General features: G+C 57.3%; 10 protein-coding genes across 10 annotated transcripts; 5 read left to right on the plus strand and 5 right to left on the minus strand.

The window, feature by feature from the left end:
- Nucleotides 1-56: 56 nt before the first annotated feature.
- MKK02DRAFT_43286 (mitochondrial intermembrane space import and assembly protein 40) lies at nucleotides 57-1103 on the plus strand (the record flags this gene model as incomplete). The annotated part of the gene is made up of 4 exons (XM_053092357.1): nucleotides 57-378; nucleotides 504-637; nucleotides 711-870; nucleotides 934-1103. The coding sequence occupies 4 exons, from the start codon at nucleotides 57-59 to the stop codon at nucleotides 1101-1103; spliced, it is 786 nt and encodes a 261-aa protein (XP_052947137.1).
- A 223-nt stretch (nucleotides 1104-1326) lies between these two features.
- MKK02DRAFT_5621 (methionyl-tRNA formyltransferase) lies at nucleotides 1327-2740 on the minus strand (the record flags this gene model as incomplete). The annotated part of the gene is made up of 7 exons (XM_053093676.1): nucleotides 1327-1617; nucleotides 1667-1798; nucleotides 1851-1952; nucleotides 2004-2273; nucleotides 2386-2462; nucleotides 2519-2596; nucleotides 2665-2740. Coding segments are annotated over 7 exons (1026 nt in total), but the record flags the coding sequence as incomplete, so codon positions are not given.
- Nucleotides 2741-3447: 707 nt separating this feature from the next.
- On the plus strand, nucleotides 3448-5561 carry MKK02DRAFT_36368 (uncharacterized protein; the record flags this gene model as incomplete). The annotated part of the gene is made up of 7 exons (XM_053089410.1): nucleotides 3448-3638; nucleotides 3697-3857; nucleotides 3905-4052; nucleotides 4096-4167; nucleotides 4218-4994; nucleotides 5046-5086; nucleotides 5143-5561. The coding sequence occupies 7 exons, from the start codon at nucleotides 3448-3450 to the stop codon at nucleotides 5559-5561; spliced, it is 1809 nt and encodes a 602-aa protein (XP_052947139.1).
- An 881-nt stretch (nucleotides 5562-6442) lies between these two features.
- Nucleotides 6443-8121, plus strand: MKK02DRAFT_43289 (uncharacterized protein; the record flags this gene model as incomplete). Its single annotated transcript, XM_053092358.1, has 6 exons — nucleotides 6443-6519; nucleotides 6580-6697; nucleotides 6752-6889; nucleotides 6935-7140; nucleotides 7196-7355; nucleotides 7405-8121. The coding sequence occupies 6 exons, from the start codon at nucleotides 6443-6445 to the stop codon at nucleotides 8119-8121; spliced, it is 1416 nt and encodes a 471-aa protein (XP_052947140.1).
- A 512-nt stretch (nucleotides 8122-8633) lies between these two features.
- On the minus strand, nucleotides 8634-9017 carry MKK02DRAFT_43290 (uncharacterized protein; the record flags this gene model as incomplete). The annotated part of the gene is made up of 2 exons (XM_053092359.1): nucleotides 8634-8766; nucleotides 8929-9017. 2 exons carry the CDS (start codon nucleotides 9015-9017, stop codon nucleotides 8634-8636), a joined length of 222 nt encoding a protein of 73 aa, XP_052947141.1.
- Nucleotides 9018-9277: 260 nt separating this feature from the next.
- On the minus strand, nucleotides 9278-10702 carry MKK02DRAFT_24298 (cyclin-dependent protein kinase regulator; the record flags this gene model as incomplete). Its single annotated transcript, XM_053086872.1, has 7 exons — nucleotides 9278-9432; nucleotides 9481-9680; nucleotides 9754-9854; nucleotides 9906-9967; nucleotides 10029-10311; nucleotides 10406-10487; nucleotides 10557-10702. The coding sequence occupies 7 exons, from the start codon at nucleotides 10700-10702 to the stop codon at nucleotides 9278-9280; spliced, it is 1029 nt and encodes a 342-aa protein (XP_052947142.1).
- A 272-nt stretch (nucleotides 10703-10974) lies between these two features.
- MKK02DRAFT_43292 (eukaryotic translation initiation factor 3 subunit J) lies at nucleotides 10975-11935 on the plus strand (the record flags this gene model as incomplete). The annotated part of the gene is made up of 5 exons (XM_053092360.1): nucleotides 10975-10993; nucleotides 11049-11161; nucleotides 11209-11325; nucleotides 11376-11783; nucleotides 11840-11935. 5 exons carry the CDS (start codon nucleotides 10975-10977, stop codon nucleotides 11933-11935), a joined length of 753 nt encoding a protein of 250 aa, XP_052947143.1.
- Nucleotides 11936-12094: 159 nt separating this feature from the next.
- Nucleotides 12095-13745, minus strand: MKK02DRAFT_36370 (heme peroxidase; the record flags this gene model as incomplete). Its single annotated transcript, XM_053089411.1, has 12 exons — nucleotides 12095-12243; nucleotides 12304-12334; nucleotides 12383-12457; nucleotides 12526-12574; nucleotides 12636-12799; nucleotides 12911-12980; nucleotides 13061-13181; nucleotides 13244-13340; nucleotides 13387-13411; nucleotides 13475-13534; nucleotides 13590-13665; nucleotides 13715-13745. 12 exons carry the CDS (start codon nucleotides 13743-13745, stop codon nucleotides 12095-12097), a joined length of 948 nt encoding a protein of 315 aa, XP_052947144.1.
- Nucleotides 13746-14102: 357 nt separating this feature from the next.
- On the minus strand, nucleotides 14103-15180 carry MKK02DRAFT_43294 (uncharacterized protein; the record flags this gene model as incomplete). The annotated part of the gene is made up of 3 exons (XM_053092361.1): nucleotides 14103-14277; nucleotides 14377-14505; nucleotides 14558-15180. The coding sequence occupies 3 exons, from the start codon at nucleotides 15178-15180 to the stop codon at nucleotides 14103-14105; spliced, it is 927 nt and encodes a 308-aa protein (XP_052947145.1).
- A 364-nt stretch (nucleotides 15181-15544) lies between these two features.
- On the plus strand, nucleotides 15545-16658 carry MKK02DRAFT_24048 (uncharacterized protein; the record flags this gene model as incomplete). The annotated part of the gene is made up of 3 exons (XM_053086835.1): nucleotides 15545-15920; nucleotides 15964-16302; nucleotides 16336-16658. 3 exons carry the CDS (start codon nucleotides 15545-15547, stop codon nucleotides 16656-16658), a joined length of 1038 nt encoding a protein of 345 aa, XP_052947146.1.
- Nucleotides 16659-16873: the final 215 nt, after the last annotated feature.

Below are 16873 nucleotides of genomic sequence, written 5' to 3' on the forward strand. Positions count from 1 at the left end.
AACCCTCAGACCACCTTCACTATCCACTAGGAGCAGCTGCGCAAAGCCAAGACAAGATGTTCTCAGCACGATCACCCGCCCGAGCCGCTCTGCGGAAGTTCAATGCCGCCGCCCGGCCCGCCACAGCCCCAACCACGATCTCGCGATCTTATGCCTCCCGGCCCAACGCCTCTGCGTCGTCATCGTCCTCGGCGGACGGAGGGATGAGCCAGACGTTGTTCACGCTAGCTTTGACGCTGGGTGTCGGAGGTGTGATCCTGTCGCAACGGGGCAAGGTGACGAATGAGGCGAGTGTGAAGGCTGCGAGGGCGGCGGGGGATAAGGACGTGGTGAGGGATAAGAAGAAGGTGGATGAGCCGGTGTACGTGAAGGAGGAAGGTGAGTCAAAGTCCGGGCGGAGAGAAGTAGAGGTATGGAGGATGTCGAATCTGGGCCGAGATAGAAAGAGGGGCAAGGAGGCAGAGGGTGTCGAAGGGGACAGCGGATTTGCGCTGACAATGCAGCGCCAGAATCATCACCTGTACCAGAAATAGTCACCAAGAAGGAGCATGAAGCAGAGGAATCGATCCAAGGAGAGAACGCAGCGAGCCAGGGAGCATTCAATGAGGAGACAGGCGAGATCAACTGGGACTGCCCTGTAAGTTCACAGCTTCAGCAGGAGACGTCTGACCCTGCACAAAGGGTTTCGAGTAACCTAGCTGACGGAGTAGTGCCTAGGCGGAATGGCGGACGGACCATGTGGCGAGGACTTCAAAGCCGCCTTCTCATGCTTTGTCTATTCCGAGGCGGAACCGAAGGGCGTGGACTGTGTCGAGAAGTTCAAGGGGATGCAGGACTGCTTCAGGTTACATCCGGAGATATATGGCGAGGGTAAGTCAGCTGTACTTTGGAAGATAATCGGGGGTCTGCGGACTGCGAGCTGACGTATGGCAGAGATCGACGACGACGAGCAGGCCAACGCAGAACGACCGTTCGACTCGGAAGCTGGCGGAGAGGAGGTGGGCGCGGTGGACGCACCGCCAGTCAGGGCGCATGCTGTCTCGGTGGACTCGTCGACTATCAAGGCGGAAGCGGCGGAGGGTTCAGCTACGGGCACGCTGTGAGGCAGGTTATCGGACAATGCATCGGCATACACATCTCTCCTGCGCTATACAAGTTCTACGGGTCATGCTCGCCAGCTCTCTACAGGCTGTGGGATGCGCCTGCAGGTGGTGTGTCATACCTCACAGCCCCAGCATAGATCATTCCCGAGGGACACGAGGCGGCTGTCCCGGTACCATCCGGGCGGCTCGGTCTCTATCGTCTTGGTGTAGACGATCATGTGCCGAGCGTGATGTACTTCCCCGCCCGTACCTCCCTCGGTAAGCCATTCCACCACTCCATGACCCCCATCGCCCTCCTCCCTGCCGGCTTGACACGAGTGACCGCTATCCAGCTGACATCCGTTCCGTCCGCCCCCGCGCCTGCGCAGGCAACACGGAGCACCTGCGCCTTCCGGTCCAGGACGGCTGTACCGGCCAACACCTCCGCACTTGATGCGAAGGCAGGCGAGGAACCCGAAGAGGCGATCTCGATGAGTTGGATCTTTTGTCCCGCGAAGATGGTCCATAATGGTATCTGTCCCTTCAGCTTGGTTCGGAAGAAGATGACAAAGGGGAGACCTGACCTGATGTGAGATCCCACGGGAAAGGCGGAGCAACACCTCTGACGACTGCTCAGTCCAGCGTATACGGGCTGTTTCTTCGTTAATCTTGGGTGCCCGCGTGATCAGAGCTGGATCCTGGGTCGGCCCTTGGATCTGCTTATGAGTCGTGCTCTACCACTGGGGACGATTCCGAGGACAAGCTCACCTCGCCTTTCTGCATAGACCGCAGGACATCCACCAGAACCTTCCCGCCCACTTCCGCCAGTGAGGGAAGGAGCGAATGATAAGTAGCATCGTCGGGGACCGGCTATGTCGTCAGCCTCGGCGCCCTCACATCTAAGCGATGGAGAGAGCTCACGATTCCGTCCCTCACCCCTACGATCTCCCCCGAATCTATCCCTTTCCCCCTTTCTACCAGCCTCTGTACACTCACGCCCGTCTCCTTGTCCCCTGAAGCGATAGTCCACTGAACAGGCGCTGCGCCCCTCCATCTAGGCAGGAGTGATGGGTGGACGTTCAGTCGATGAGTGGGTAAGAAATGGGATAGAAAGGTGTCGGGGAGAATGTGCCCAAAGGAGGCGGTGATGAGGAGGGAGGTGGGTGAGGGGTGGAGGTGTTTTTCTGGAAGCTGACGGTCAACTCGCAACTCCTCGTGTGTAACAGTGCTTTGTCAAGCGAAACCATAGGATGAGACCGATTCCGCCTTATAGACTGGAGCGCAGGGTTACGACGAGACTGACCTCGTAGGCGGAGATACCGCTCGCAGGTACCTGAAACACTGAGATATCGCTTTCCCTTGCGAACTCGCTCAGGGCACCTATCAATCAGTATTCCGCTGCAACTCGAGCTGTCAAAAGAGTGAGATCATCATACATGGAACAGACGTGATGGATCCCTTGACCCGAACAGGCTTCTCATGCGGGACAAGCACCGTCAGACTTCGCCAGACATCTGTCAGTATCAGCGTCAGTCCTGTCATTATTACATTCACAAGAAGGTTTGCACGAGGCCGGAATCACCTTTCGCATCGAGGACGGCTTTAAGAGAAGCAGTGGAGAAGGCGTCGGAGCCGCAGAAGAGGATATCAAAGGGCTTCCCTGTGGCAGAGGACGAAAATGATCTTCTGACCAGGACGTCCGAAGAGCGACTTGGAAGCCGCGGCCAACACGAGCCGATGACCCTTGTCGGGTGAGTTTTCAGGGGCAGAAGCTTCAACAATCCTCTTGCTCGGCTGAAGCTGGTGGACATGGCAAGAGCTGGGAGGGGAGAGTGAGGCATATAAGGAGCAACGACTACACGAACAGGGCGCGATTTCTGCATCCGAAGGGGGGTGTACGTAATTGGACGGGACAACCATAAATAAAGCCTCGATCTCGCACAGCGCGTTTTGCTATCTATCTTTGGATTGTCCTTATATCCAGCTAACATCTCTTCACTCGCTATACCCTGCCAGTGGCTGCCTCCGATAGCTGCTGCCTCCTGCTCAGCAGCCCTTATCGTCAAGAGCCGACTTCGCAAGTTGGGCACGGGTTCCTCGGTGTCCGAAAAGCCCGTGTTTGATTTTGGGCCGTTTTGGCACGCAGGGTGCGATTGCACTCAAGGGTCGTGTAATCTCCGACGATTGCTTTGTAGACGTTCGAACTACTCAGTCCTGTCTTTCTCGACTCCGCCATTAGGACGACAACCATACTCGCACAAAGGAACCGCCATCGCCAGACCCATCGCAACACACATCCCGATCGCCGCCCTCGCCCGCTCGCTCGCCCGCTCGCTCGCCCGCGTCGAAAGTCGGCCTTATCGCCATGCCGGGCTTGACCATCTCCCACCTCCTCCTCATCCCATCCATCTCGACCCTCATCCTCTCGTCACTCCCCGTGGCGCAAGCCTACATCCCAGCGGTACCTATCAACGACACGTCCAGTCTCAACCTGACGGACTCGTCTAGTATATCTATATCATGGAGGAATCCCCCTGGTGTATATTCTGGCTCAGTGTCAGTTGACGTTTCATTCGATGCTGGGAGTAGTATAGGGGCTGTAGCTGACGAATAGATCGTATCAGCTCGAAGCGGACATACCCACCAATGGCACCACCACCGGCGCGCTCGTACATTTCTCGGAAGGGACGATGGGGCCGAATCTCACGACCAGCACGCCCTGGATCGCGTTCATCAGTTGTGATCTGAACGAGACGGGCGCGAGCATGGAGGATGGTCAGTTGTTATGATTGTTATATCAGAATCGTCGAGCTGACGGACAGATGTGTTCACATTGGCGCGAGATCGCGGTGCTGTGTCAGCATTGTTGTATACGACCCAGTCAGCATCCTGTGCGCTCAATCCGCGGTACATCAATGACTTTGAAAAGCCGCTGGATGTTTTTGCAACTCGTTCGGTACAGATCGCTCGGTAGGTCCTGAGTAAAAGCGAATGTGAAAGAGCTGATAGTCAGGGTCATTGATAGCCAATTCCGCCATACCAACGAGACGTACTATGTCTATAACGGCACGCAGCTCAATATGAGGTAAGTCAGAGGTCTGTTGCATCCGATGTAGACCTGTGCTGACAGTGCAGCGGCGCCTTGGTGAATGCCTCACTCGCCGGCTCTCGCACCCGTGTCAACTTTAACGATACCACCTACCTCATCGGCACGCTCGAAGCGCGCAACTCGACCGGCCAGGCCACACCGACCGATATCCCCGGCTCCACCCAGTCCCCTCCTGCCGCGACTAATAGCCGAGTCTCACCCTCCATGATCGCCCTCTACGTCATTACCGGCCTCATCGGGACTTGCTTCATCCTCATGCTTCTCCTGGGCTGGCGGCGCGCTCGGCGCCATCCAGAACGGTACGGTCGGCGGGAAGAGGCGGGCGAGGCGCCAAGGACGACCGCTGCTGGTCTTGCGCAGGCCATGCTGGATACGTTCCCGGTCATCAAGTTCAACCGGCGGCATGCCGCGAACGGGACGAACCAGGTCCAGTCAAACGCGCACTCGCAGTCACAGTCGCAATTTGGCGGCGCGTCACCGAAGCGCCTCGACTCGGATACGGAGCTGAGCATTCTCCCTCATTCGGGCGGAGAGTATCGGGATGCGGCGGGCAAGGAGGATTCAGGTTCGGATATGACGCATGTCCAAGCGGCGAGTCGGGCGGGCAGCCGAAAGACCATGTCGCGGCCTACATCGGGAACGGGCGGGGAGGGGATGACGCTCGATGGAGTGGTAGAGGCAGAGGCGGAGACGCCGGGGGATATCTGCCCAATTTGTCTGTTGGAGTTTGAGGAGGGGGACGATTTGAGGGTGCTGCCGTGTGAGAGGGAACATATGTACCATCAGGGCTGTATTGATCCTTGGTGAGTTTGGGTCTTGCCCGTATGGGATAAGGGTATAGCTGATGGGTCTAGGTTGTTGCGAGTATCTGGAAGCTGTCCGTTGTGCCGGAAGGGTGAGCTGACATTCACGGCAGTTTATATCTGGAGGCATCGAGCTGATATCGTCTAGACTTCAACGTCCCCGACGCTCCACCATCTTCTGGCCCTACCGCTCCGTCCACCTCGATCTCCACAGCCTCTTCCAGCCCCGCACCACCTCTATCCTCCACCTCCGCCTCGACAACCACGCCAGCTCCCACCGCCGCCCCTGCCGCCTCAGAGCCTCAAGGCGGATTCGCCCGATACCTAGCCTTCATGCGACGCGAACGCCGCCGAACCCGCCGTCGGGCAGATACGAGCGCCACCGCCGCTTCTGGGCTGAGTGCCACGTCTGAGAATGAGCCAGGGGAGGAAGAGGAGATTGAGAGTGTGGTGTGGGGGCCGGGTAGGGGGCGGGCACCATCGGCTTCGGCTTCGACCTCAGCGTCGGCGCAGGCGCAGGCGCAAGCGCAGGTGGGGAGGAGAGCTTCGGGGGCGGGACTGGGCTAGGGGGAGATATCGATAGATGAGCATCTAGATCTTTTGGGCTGGGTATCCTACACATGTGCAGTCTTATACGATACGAGTAGGTTGTGCCTTTACGCTTACGGCCGAGTCGACCGGAGGGTGTGATAGTCTAGGCCTAGAGCATGGTGCGATATGCTGCCGCGGGGCGCACGCTGGCGCACGGGCGAGCTCGAACTCTATAGCATCCCGGTGTCCCGAAAGGACAACTTCGAAGGACAGCCTTTCCTCATTCCCGTCCTTCCACATTCCTCGCGGACAAACCTGAGGTCGTCGATCCCATCACACACATGCGTTCTCAGAACTACAGCCTTGGTCTCGTCCTCGGCACTGCTCACACACCCCGCCCGATGAAGGACAGGCGAGAAGCCGTGTGGGCCCTTCATGCTGTTTGCTCTCCGCCGCTCCGCCCTTGCTTCCTGTCATTCCACTCACCAAAGGCCCTGCTTGAAGGGGGGGGGACGAAGGTGTCTGCGAAGGATATGCCTGAGTCTTGACGGACCTCCTGCCCGACTAAGTACTCGGCTGGGCTTCTGCGGCGACACGCGGGACCCACTGCGATGGACCTAGCCAAGCTAGCAGATATAAGAAAGGCAGTCTGACCACCCTCGCGGCTCGCCCGACTTGCCCCGCTGACAAGATCAACACCAGCACCCGTTTGATCATTTGATCCCCTCAAGCTCTTACAGACAGAGCCAGCTCGCGCTCCCCTCTCTTGCGCTCCCCCTCCCTTATCCGACAGCTCATACATTGCTGCCCCCCGACGCGTCGCCAAGATGTTATCGTGAGTCCACGCTTGATCGCTTGCTGTCCTCCCCCTTCGCGTGGTCCCGATATGACCACAGCTGACCCACAGCCCTAACACCATGGAAGTCTTCTCCCTCCTCTCTGGCTCGGGTCTCATCTTCTTCATTTGGCATATGTGGCGATACGACGGATTCCGGTACGTCCCAGCCCGCATCCTCAAACCCCTCCTTTCCTTGTAGGGCTGCTGACACGTCAGATGCCTCATCCCGACGCGTCAAGACTGGTTTCGCGCCCTCATCTGCTACCTCATGCTCGCATCCATCAGCCTCCTCTTCGCTTGCGGCCTGATACAGATGTATGTCTTGTATTCGCAGGTAAGCCCCTCTTCTCTTTCCTCCATGCTTAGGCTTTACCAGCTGACCTAGCAGTACTTTGCCACCATCAACGGTATCACCCTTCCTAAACCCTGGACGCTCTGGCCCGAGAGGTTCCAGCAGCTCTGGCGAGATAGTCTCTATATCCTCGCCATGGGCTGGGCGTGTCTCCAAGCTGTTCATCTCGAGGAGGTACGTCCACCTTGTGAGGGGACGAGAGATTCGGCTGATGTTCAGTTCCTCTACTGGGCCCATCTCATGTCGTCCATCCGGTACCCTACCGGTCCCAAAGTTTCCTGGGTCCGCTCCGTCTACTTCAAGATCTGGGTCGGAGGCACCCTGGCTGGGCTGGTGCTGCTATACGGAGCGGTCAATATCGAGCGGAACGATCTCGAGGTCATGCGGTCGTACCTCTTCCTCGTCGGTGGAGCCTCTAGCGCAGTGTGAGCTGATGTCATTGTCGATCATCAAAGGGCAAGAGTAAGAGCTGATTCTCAGCCTTGCGATCTTCTCCACAGGATTGTGCTTCGCCGTGCCTTCGTTTGTCCGCACCGTCCGCTCCCAAGGTGCTTCTTATGAGGTTCTCGACCGCCTCGCTTTCTTTGCAGAGATGAACGGAATCCGGACAGTCTTCCGATGGATCTACTCCATCGCCTTTGTAAGTCTGCTTGTTACTCAATTGGCGCTGGCACATGGCTGACCCGCAGATCATCCTATCAGCGGACGGCCTCTCCTCCGCCAAACCCATCAACACCTCCCCCTTCGCGTCCGACCTCGTCCTCATGACCGCCATCGTCGCCGTCCTCATCGTCGCCTGTCTCTCCGTCATCCTCCTCCTTCCGCGAAACATGACGGCCGAGGCTTTGCCGGCTACCGCCATTCCCGCGAAGATGCGCATGGTCGCCTACCCCCGACCCCGCTTCTCATCCGTCAACCCTCCGCACAGCGCGGCGCTCACTGCCAGCTCTGGAGGTGGGGGCCGCGCCGGGTCCGAAGTTCAGATCGACCAGATGGCGATCCTCGGCCGGCGTCTCAATCTCGACCGCGAAGCCATGGGCGGGATGACGGAGGACCTGCTCGAGCTGCCGCATCAGGTTGCGCCGAAACCGCCCGCAAGTGCCTCGAGCGGGGCGAGCGCGGATGGCGACTCGACGCGAGAGGGGTACAAGGCCAGTCAGAGCGAGGAGCACATCTTTACGCAGCAGGCGGCGATGGAGGAGGCGATGGGCAGTACGGGCACGGGAAGCAAGAGGGCCAAGTCGCCAAAGACGGGAGTGAGGTGGTCGGAGGTCCCGAGTATCTTGAGTAGGGAGAGGCAGGGAGCCGAGACGCCTCCGATGCCGGCGGGGAGTATGTCCCCGAGGAGGCCACCTAGGCCGAGCGAGATATGGGTACATACCGAGGAAACTGTCAAGCGGGATTAGGAACAGGGCGGGTGGTGAGAAGGACGAGGTCTGAAGCTTGAAGTCCGTTCGGCGGGGGCGGTGGTCGCTGTGTAAATCGCGGGGTGTAAGGGACTGTACAGCTGGCGCTATGCGGCGCAAGGTCTCTTGCGCATGACCATCCTAGAGTGAGTATCGTATTATATGATAGTCAGGCATGTAAGCGGTTTGTATGACACCATCAGAGACCTCTGGAGGACTACATTGTATCGTGTTATTCTGAGCTTACAAACGACCACGTTTCCTCCTTTGTTCCCCTTCGACCATTCGCTCTCTCCCTCTGTCGCTCCTCATGCCTCACTGACGACTCCACCGTCCCCGCCCGCCCGATCGCTCCTGACAGCCGGATATCCCATCCCATCCCGTCCTCTACGTTCCCGCCTCTCTCAGTCCCTCCCAGCCCCACTTGATGCTGCCACCTTCAGCGCCGCGCGTCCCCCACCCCCCCTCCTTCGTCGCTATGCGCCTCTGGTCGTCTACCCCAGCAGCCGAGCTCATAAATTTCGCTTAAAGTATTGACTCGTCACCGCCTGCCCCGAAACAAGGTTGAAGATCGTCTCGCCCGCCCCGAGATAGCCGTTCGCTATAGACCTGACGGACGAGTCGGGGATCATCTCAGTCGCTGGTCTGATGTCGTCAGCTTAGGTACTGGCGATCCGACACATTCAGGCGAGGATATAGGAGGGGGTGCAGCTGAGTCACGCGACTTCGGGCGGGGCAGTCACACGGAGGACAGAGTACAATAACCATGCTCCTTAAATTGGTTATGGATGAGAGAAGTAGACGTACGAGAACCCAGTGGTCTTCTTGACGCCTGCCAGTAATGCTGAGATCGCCATCGCGTCAAAGCCCCAGTGGAATAGCCTGCCGAGGACCATAGTGATGAAAGTGGTGTGGAGGAGAGTCAGAGGGGCGTGAGGGGAGATGATGGGGGAGGGGTAGTAGCTTCGGAGCGTCAGCGCGTCCGCGGGTGAGGCGTAGAGGTAGAAAGGCAGATGCAAAGCGGTGAGACAGGTGGTTGATGGTAAGCCTTTGGCCGAATGAACGCGTAGGGCGGAATCATAAACCGGCAGCTGGATCCACATTCCTCATTCCAGATCGACCCTTCCTCGACATGCGCATATCTCTATCGGATACACTACAACGCCGCAGCCTGCCCAACGTCCTCCCTCGCCGCTCTCTCCCGCTCCCCCACCCATCTCCTGACCGCCCTCTTGCCTTGTCCCAACACCCATCCCCTCCGCCATCTATTCTCCTTCTCCCTCCGCCCCGCCTGTCCCTCCCCATCCTTCCCTCCTCTCGCACCACCGCCAAGGTCCAGAGCCCCGATCCCATTGGTACCGCCCACTACAGGTCCGATTCCCCAATCATGCCATAGCCGCATAGCCCAGCCAGCGACGCCGAGGATATCGTCCAACTCTACGTCGAAGAGGAGGTACCACTCGCTCGGTAACGGTATACGGAGGAGGCGGGTCGTCAGGAGGATAGAGGCGCACGCGAGAACATAGGCAGGGTGAATGGCGTACACGGGCGAGAGGAGACTACTTATCAGCTCAAGATTCGTCTTGAAGAGCGCGAGCTAGTCACGGGGCAAGAACGGAAGATTAGACATACAGGTCGTTCAGTATAGACCAGGTCGTCTGAGCTACGTTTGGCTCGAATACCAGATCCAGGATCTTGAGATAGTTGATAGCGTGGTTATATGGCAGGTCGACCTTGAGATCAGCTTAGCCCTCACGAAAAACCTCGGAGGCGCAAAAGCTCACCTGCATGTTGAAGCCTAGCCTTTTGAGGATCTGCATTTCATTCCCAACGATCGAGTCCTTCCCTATCACATCAGCTGCCATCCCCCTTTTACTCTCCTATCTTCAAGCGAAACGAATACGCACAGTCCCAGAATACCTCATCGTGAAAGCCCGGAACCTCCCAAACCATCCCCTCAAACACCTTCTCCCTCGCCCTTTCTTTTCCCTTTCCCTTCCCGTCCATCCCCATACTATATCGCATGGAGCTCGGTCCAGGCGAGTCAATCGGCAAAGCCTTATCAGCCGGGAAGGAGAGGAGATGTTCCGTTCGTGCGGCCAGGAACATGTAGGTATTGATTAGGTCGCGAAGCCGGATAGGGGTCTCGTTTAGCTTAGTGGAGAGGTATAGGGAGGATATGGAGATATCCTAGATGATCAGCTTGGTCCTTCATCTTTAGTAGCGTTAGATCGTGGGCAGAGAAGCGAGTCGAGGCTTTGAGATACGAAAGATGAAGACCTACCTGGATCCCGAACGAGCACATCGAGCTCACAAAGAAAAACCGGTGGAATATGACTTGGGCGATAGCCATTGTGCTTTGCGGCCTGCACATCAGCTCGTCATAATTCACCCCTAGCTCCGCGTCCCTCGTTACCGCATGAGCAAAAACCCACAGATCCAGCATGATCCCCGCCTCCTGGATCATCATACACCCTACGACCCTCAGATCGTCCTCCACCTCTTTCGGGATCCCATCTTGGGCCGACGGGGTATTGACGAGCTGCGCGAGGGTCACGAGCGGGTGGGGCTGGCGAGACATGCTCTATCACTGTATACTTCTAGACAGCTATGATGCAAGAAAAAGAGGTGATATGTACTAGTTGCAAGGCCATACTCTGCAGTTATCCATAGGGCTGTTTGCTTACGTTATACTCTGAAACGAGGCGTTCTGAGAGGCTGGCGCAGGTAAAAAATCCCATTGTACTTCGTCGTCTACTTCTTTTCCCATACATAGTCTACTCATAGCTAAGAGACACAGCGAGCACACAGCACCTCGCTCCCCCTTACTCTACCTATCAGATAATCAGCAACATGTCCGACGACGACTGGGGTGAGCCCTCTTCTTGTCGTCCAACCCCCATCAACAAAAGCTGATGGAGATTCAGATATCGAAGAGCCCAAAAAGTCCGGCACGTCCACGCCTGCTGTGACTGCTCCGGTTGCCCGTGCGCCCGCTAGAGGGAAATGGGCCGATGAGGATGCAGAGCAGGAAGAGGAGGTGAGCTGGCCGTGCAGGACAGAAAGGAGGCAAAGGCTGACGATTAGGACGACTGGGACGTCTCAGACTCTGAGAAGGCAAAGCCTGCCGCTCCGGCCGGCGCGCCTGCGCCTGTGCGCAAGAAGAAGCTAAAGGAGAAGCTGGCGGAGAAGGAGCGTGCTCTGGTGAGTTATATGACCATTGCCTGCTTCAAGTCCAATAACTGATGCCCTAGGCCCAAGGACCGGCCGACGACCTGATAGACAACCGGACAGAACAAGATCGGGCCCGAGACGCCAAGCGCGAAGCGCGGGAACGCGAGCTCGCCTCGGATCTCCTGGCCGCCCAGGATCTCTTTGGCGATGTAGCCGTGACGGACCCCAAAGCGACGCTCGAGGCGATCCTTACCGCCGCGCCCAAAACCAAGGCCGATTTCGACAAGCTCTCCAAGGACATCATGGCGCTCATCATTTCGAAGCACGCGGATCACGCGCTGTTCCCGGCCTTCGTGGAGGGGTTCGCGAAGGATCTGTGTGAGCCGCTGTTGGCGGTGCAGGTGAGGAAGGTGGGGAGCGGGCTGGCGACGCTGGGGAATACGAAGCAGCAGGAGGAGAGGGATAAGGCAAGTGGGAAGAAGAACAAGGTGGGTTCAGCTGAGTGAGAGCCGCGCAAGGTCTGTGGTCAGAGCTGATGGGGTAGGGCGCATCCAAGCCAAAACTCGGCGCGACCAAGGCGATCCATACGGTCGACACGGACGCATACCAGGATGTGCTGGATGATGACGATTTCATGTAATCCTCCCATATCGCCGGATCTATCTACCTCGTCTTGTCTCATAAGGCCGCAGACGTAGCTATAGTATTGGACAGCGTATATGCATACACACATAGATCCAACACATCTATCGCATCAACAAACCAGCAGAATCTACAACGCTCGACACACGCAGTCAAGCTACAGCTTGGCACTCCGACCTTTGCCCGTTGTACCAGCGAAAGGGCATCCCTTGCCTGGCAACGACGTCTTGTCGAGCGGCTTGCCCTCCTTGGCTGCCTTCTTTGCCAGCCGGGCGAACCCAGAGTCATCCCTTTCTACACCCAATTCTGTGATATCAGCTACTACAATTGCTGCGGTGTACATCTCGGCGATGAAGCTGATCTCACCGATGAGCTTGCCGAATGCCATGGCGAAGTCCTACGTGTATCAGCTGTCTGTTTGTAGGGCCTGCTCGACAAAGCTAACCTTGAAGAAGAGATCCTTGTCCGCCGCGTACTTCTCAACCCACACACGCATCTCCTCATCCTCGACCAAAGCCATCTACTCCGTCAGCTCCATCCTTATCTCATCCTCTCTGGTAAAGCCAAGTCAGAGTTGCGGCAGCTCACATCCGTAGGCAGCATCATCAATTTCGTACCAGCCACCGTCGCCTCATACCTATCATATCAGCTTTCGACCCAACGACAAATCGGCGACTCGCAGCTGATCAAGGACATACTGGAACGGACCCTCCCATTCCCTCGGCTTCCACTTTTGCGTCATCAACAGCTTGAAGTATTGGTTGGAGAACCGAGTGGGGTTGACGACCCATGGTCCGTCGAAGCCGGATCGGTCCGGGTGGCAGCGGCCTAACGAGTGTGCGCCAGACAGGGCTACAATCTCCTGCGTGACTGTCAGCTCCTGCCAACATCTCATGTCACGCCGAGTACCAGTGGAGAAATGAGAAGGATAGGACGCGTAAAGTCCGAGAAGGAGAGGTACGATGGAACATACCTTGTCAGAAAAGCCCATCCTGCCGAAGATGTCCCGGATATGATCAGCACCTTTCGACCCGTCCGGTAATCTATGACGAGTCAGGTCCAGTCGAACCTTACTTCCGCGCACACAAGCGACGAGGCAGTGTGACGCAACAGCGAGGCTCACCTGTTAACAATCTCCCCCCGGTGGTCCGTCGCCGCCTCCTCCGTCTCATAATCCGTCCGCCCGGCCTCCCAGGGGACTTTGGGCCCGCCCATCGCTTCGATAGCTTCCACACCAGCGAGCGCTACCCCATCAGCTTTGCTTCTCCCATCTTCGTTGTCCTCAGAAGGGGATGGAGCAGCTCACTCCACAAGTCCGCGTGAGTTATCCAGGGGTTCGCTTCCTGGATAGGCATGAGGTAGGTAATGGCGTGATGTAACCCAGCATTGGCGGGGTCCATTTTCTGCTGATCAGCGCTACGCCTAGCCAAGTAGCGTCGAAAGAGTCACCTCTGTTCCGAATCGCATACCAGCTCTGTACGATCAGCCATGCTCTGCCTTCAAGCTGGGGCGGACCGCTCTGCGCAGTGTCACTCACCCGTTAGATCCTCCGTTCGAATCGATGGCCGAGTACGTCCCGGACTGATGCCATGCCAATCTGCAGATATAAGCGACAGTAGACCGTAGGCGAGATAGGAGATAGGATTTCATACCGGACGAGCACGGGCCCGATGGAACCATCATCGTACCCCGGCTGCTTCAAGATCTTTCGGACCTCTCCCCGGATCGCTATACTTGTCAGCTGGGCAGCTCTTTACCTAAAAGCAGATAAGCTGACCTGCAAAATCTCCTTCTTTGACGGCTGCCATAGTGATCAGTAGTAGATCAGTAGAGTTTGTTAATGGAATGAAGTGAAGCAAACAAAGGCAATATCAAGATCGAGCAAAATCCAGAGCCAAGTTCCGGTTGGGTCGAATGTTAACCGGTGGCGAATTGTCATCTCGCTGACTCAGCTGCACTGCGCTCAAGCAACCAGCGCTTCATGCCCAAGCTGGAAGCATCTATCTGTGGCTGCATAGACACGATTTACCCATCTATATACACTCCTACTGCCCTTCATGATATATCTGTATGTATGTCTATTGATCCCTTCTCCCATTCTCCTTCGCCTATCTTCCCCACCCATCTCCCTGGCTCTCATCGGTTCTCCCTCGCTGACCATCCGCTTATTGATGGCTCTTCACCACCGCATCCACCTCCGCCTTCATCTTCTTCCTCTCCGCCGCGATTGCGTCCTCCGACCCCTGCATATCGTCATCTTCGATCCACTTGTACTCTGTCGCGGGGTAGTTGAGCTTTTTGGCGGCTGCTTCGTCGACGAACCAGAAAACCAAGCCGGGTCTGGATATCAGCTTGAGATCAACTAGATCGGTCGGGATAGCACTTGTGACGAGCTGTGCCGGTCCAGAAAGCACAATGGAGTAAAGCAGAGAGACTTACGCGGCTGGCCTGACGCGCGAACACGGTAACCCATCTTCTGGCCTGTCGAGGATATTGGCGAGCATGTCCTGCTTGCCCTCGCCGGCAGCTACGAAGGCGCATCGGAAAGCGTGGTTGAGAACAGGGTAGCTGGATATCAGTAACGCCTAGACAATCCGAACGTTGAGTGAGCTCAACTCACGTCAGAGTGATCCTCCTGTTTGGGGGCTTTGGGCTATCCTGCACCTCTGCCACCCACCTCGAGCTCTCGCTCAACAGCTCATGTCCCGGGAAGAGCGAGCACGTGTGGCCATCAGGACCCATCCCCAACAGAATGAGATCAAAGGTGGGATACCGCGCGGAATTCCCCGCCGCAAAGCACCCTACCAACTGCTTCTCGTACTCATCCGCAATCTCCACTGCCTCCTCTTCCGCCTTATCCGCGTCCTTGGGTCCCGCCGTCGGATCCGCCTTGGTCTCGTCTGTAAAGAGCGAGACGTCAATGGTGTGTATTTGTTCACGCTTGATAGGGACGTGGTCGAGGAACGCCTTGGCGCAGGCGGCATAATTGCTGTCGGCGTGGTCGAGAGGTACGATCCGTTCGTCCGAGAAGAAGACGTGCCATTTGTCCCATTGGATATCCTTGTGCTCGGCGAGCGGGGAGAGGTTGTTGGGGAGGGAACCGCCAGAGAGGGCAATGGTGAACCGGCCGCGCTTGGCAATGGCGTCGGTCTGAGCCTTGACGATGAAGTTTGCCAGGGACTCTTGGAGTGCCGGGACGGCTGGGAAAGTGTAGACGACTGGTGCGGCTGCTGAACCCGGCATATTATGTGAGTTGACTTGATTGTTGGTGAAGGAAAGAGTTGAAATTGTCATGTCAGCAGCAGCTTGAGCGCTGTGAACGGACGGCCGCGGAGGCAATTTAAAGCCGAGAAATGACGTCAGCCGGCAGCGGAGACGGCGCTGAACTCCACGATGATAACGGCATTTTCCGGCTCACTGGTATCCGAGGGGTCCACTAAAACGAGGCTAGCCTCCCCCAACAGCTTGCTTACCGCAGACAAGAATGGGTATATAGTAGCGGCCGAGTATCCCCTTCGTCGAGAAGTCCAGCAGCCGACATATCAGAGATAGCGAGCATCGTCTGCGAAAAACGCTCGTCGATCCTTGCTACCGTACTCCCTCCATCATGGTCCCCACCACCTCGCTCGCGTCAGCCACGGCGCTCTACCTCTTGACTCGGTCCTCCCAATCCACCCAGCGGACCATTCTCGAGTACCTCCAGAAGCTCCCATTCACCATCGCCCCTTCATCCCTCATCACGGGCCTCAAATGGCTCCTCGCGCTCAGCCTGACCAAGTACGTCAGCTCCACGCTGAGCGGGATCGCCCTGAACAACTGGAAGGTCTTTGCAGACACGAGCCGCTGGAACTGGTCCGAGGAGATCGCGGTGGTCACCGGCGGATGCTCAGGTATCGGGGAGGAGATCACCAAGGCTCTGGCGGCCAAGGGAGTCAAGGTGGTTGTGTTGGATATGGCGCCTCTTCCGGACCGGCTCAAGAACGGTGTGTGCACCGTTGCACGGTCATAACGTGGCTGACGGTATAGTCGTTGCCCTGTACCTCAAGTGCGACGTCACGGATGGAGACGCCGTCGACGCCGTAGCGGATGAGATCCGCGCCAAGATCGGCTCCCCCTCTATCCTCGTCAACAACGCTGGAATCGGAAACGACTACCCCATCTTTGACGCGCCCAACGCCAAAGTCAAGCAACTCATCGATGTCAATCTCACCAGCCACTGGTACACCTGCCGAGCGTTCGCGCCGGATATGGTCAAGCGTAATAAGGGCCACATTGTCGAGATTGCAAGCATGAGCAGTTTTGTCAGTGTCGGATCTTTCTCGTCGTACTCGGCGACAAAGATCGCCTTGGTGGCGCTGTGCGAATGTGAGTACTAGCTCGTGGGCTTGCTGACTCCAGGCCTCCGCGAACAGCTTCGAACATGGTATCGCGCCCCCAACGTCCACGTGACCAACGTCCACCCTCTTTGGGTCGCCACCCCCCTCGTCGCGTTCCGGCAGGAACTCATCGAGAAGAAATCGGGCAAGATGATGTCGGCCCAGTTTGTCGGAAAGGAGGTGGCGGACCAGATCTTCAGGTGCAGGGGGACGCAGCTGGTCATTCCTAAATCGTACTCGTTCCTGCGTACGACTCGTGCGTGGCCAGTATGGTTGCTGGATACGCTCAAGGGGCTGGGGGCTAATACGAGGGAGGAGCTGGAGGCGGAGATGAAGAAGCAGTGATCGTGACTTGGCTGGCAGCGGAGGGCTGCGTAGTGATAGCAGCATTGTATAGGTCCGTGAGATATACCTTCCCGGGTCTGAGATGGAATGTCATGGGATCCGCAGCGACACATACCCAGATGTACTACCCTAAGCGGATGTCGGCAGGCTGAACCAGCGGGCAGGCCTCCTACAGCCTCCTACCTCTCCGCCTACTAGCCTAGGGCCGTAGCGGA

Source organism: Dioszegia hungarica, assembly GCF_025882075.1.
Source record: "Dioszegia hungarica strain PDD-24b-2 chromosome Unknown MKK02contig_7, whole genome shotgun sequence".
Lineage (NCBI taxonomy): Eukaryota > Fungi > Basidiomycota > Tremellomycetes > Tremellales > Bulleribasidiaceae > Dioszegia > Dioszegia hungarica.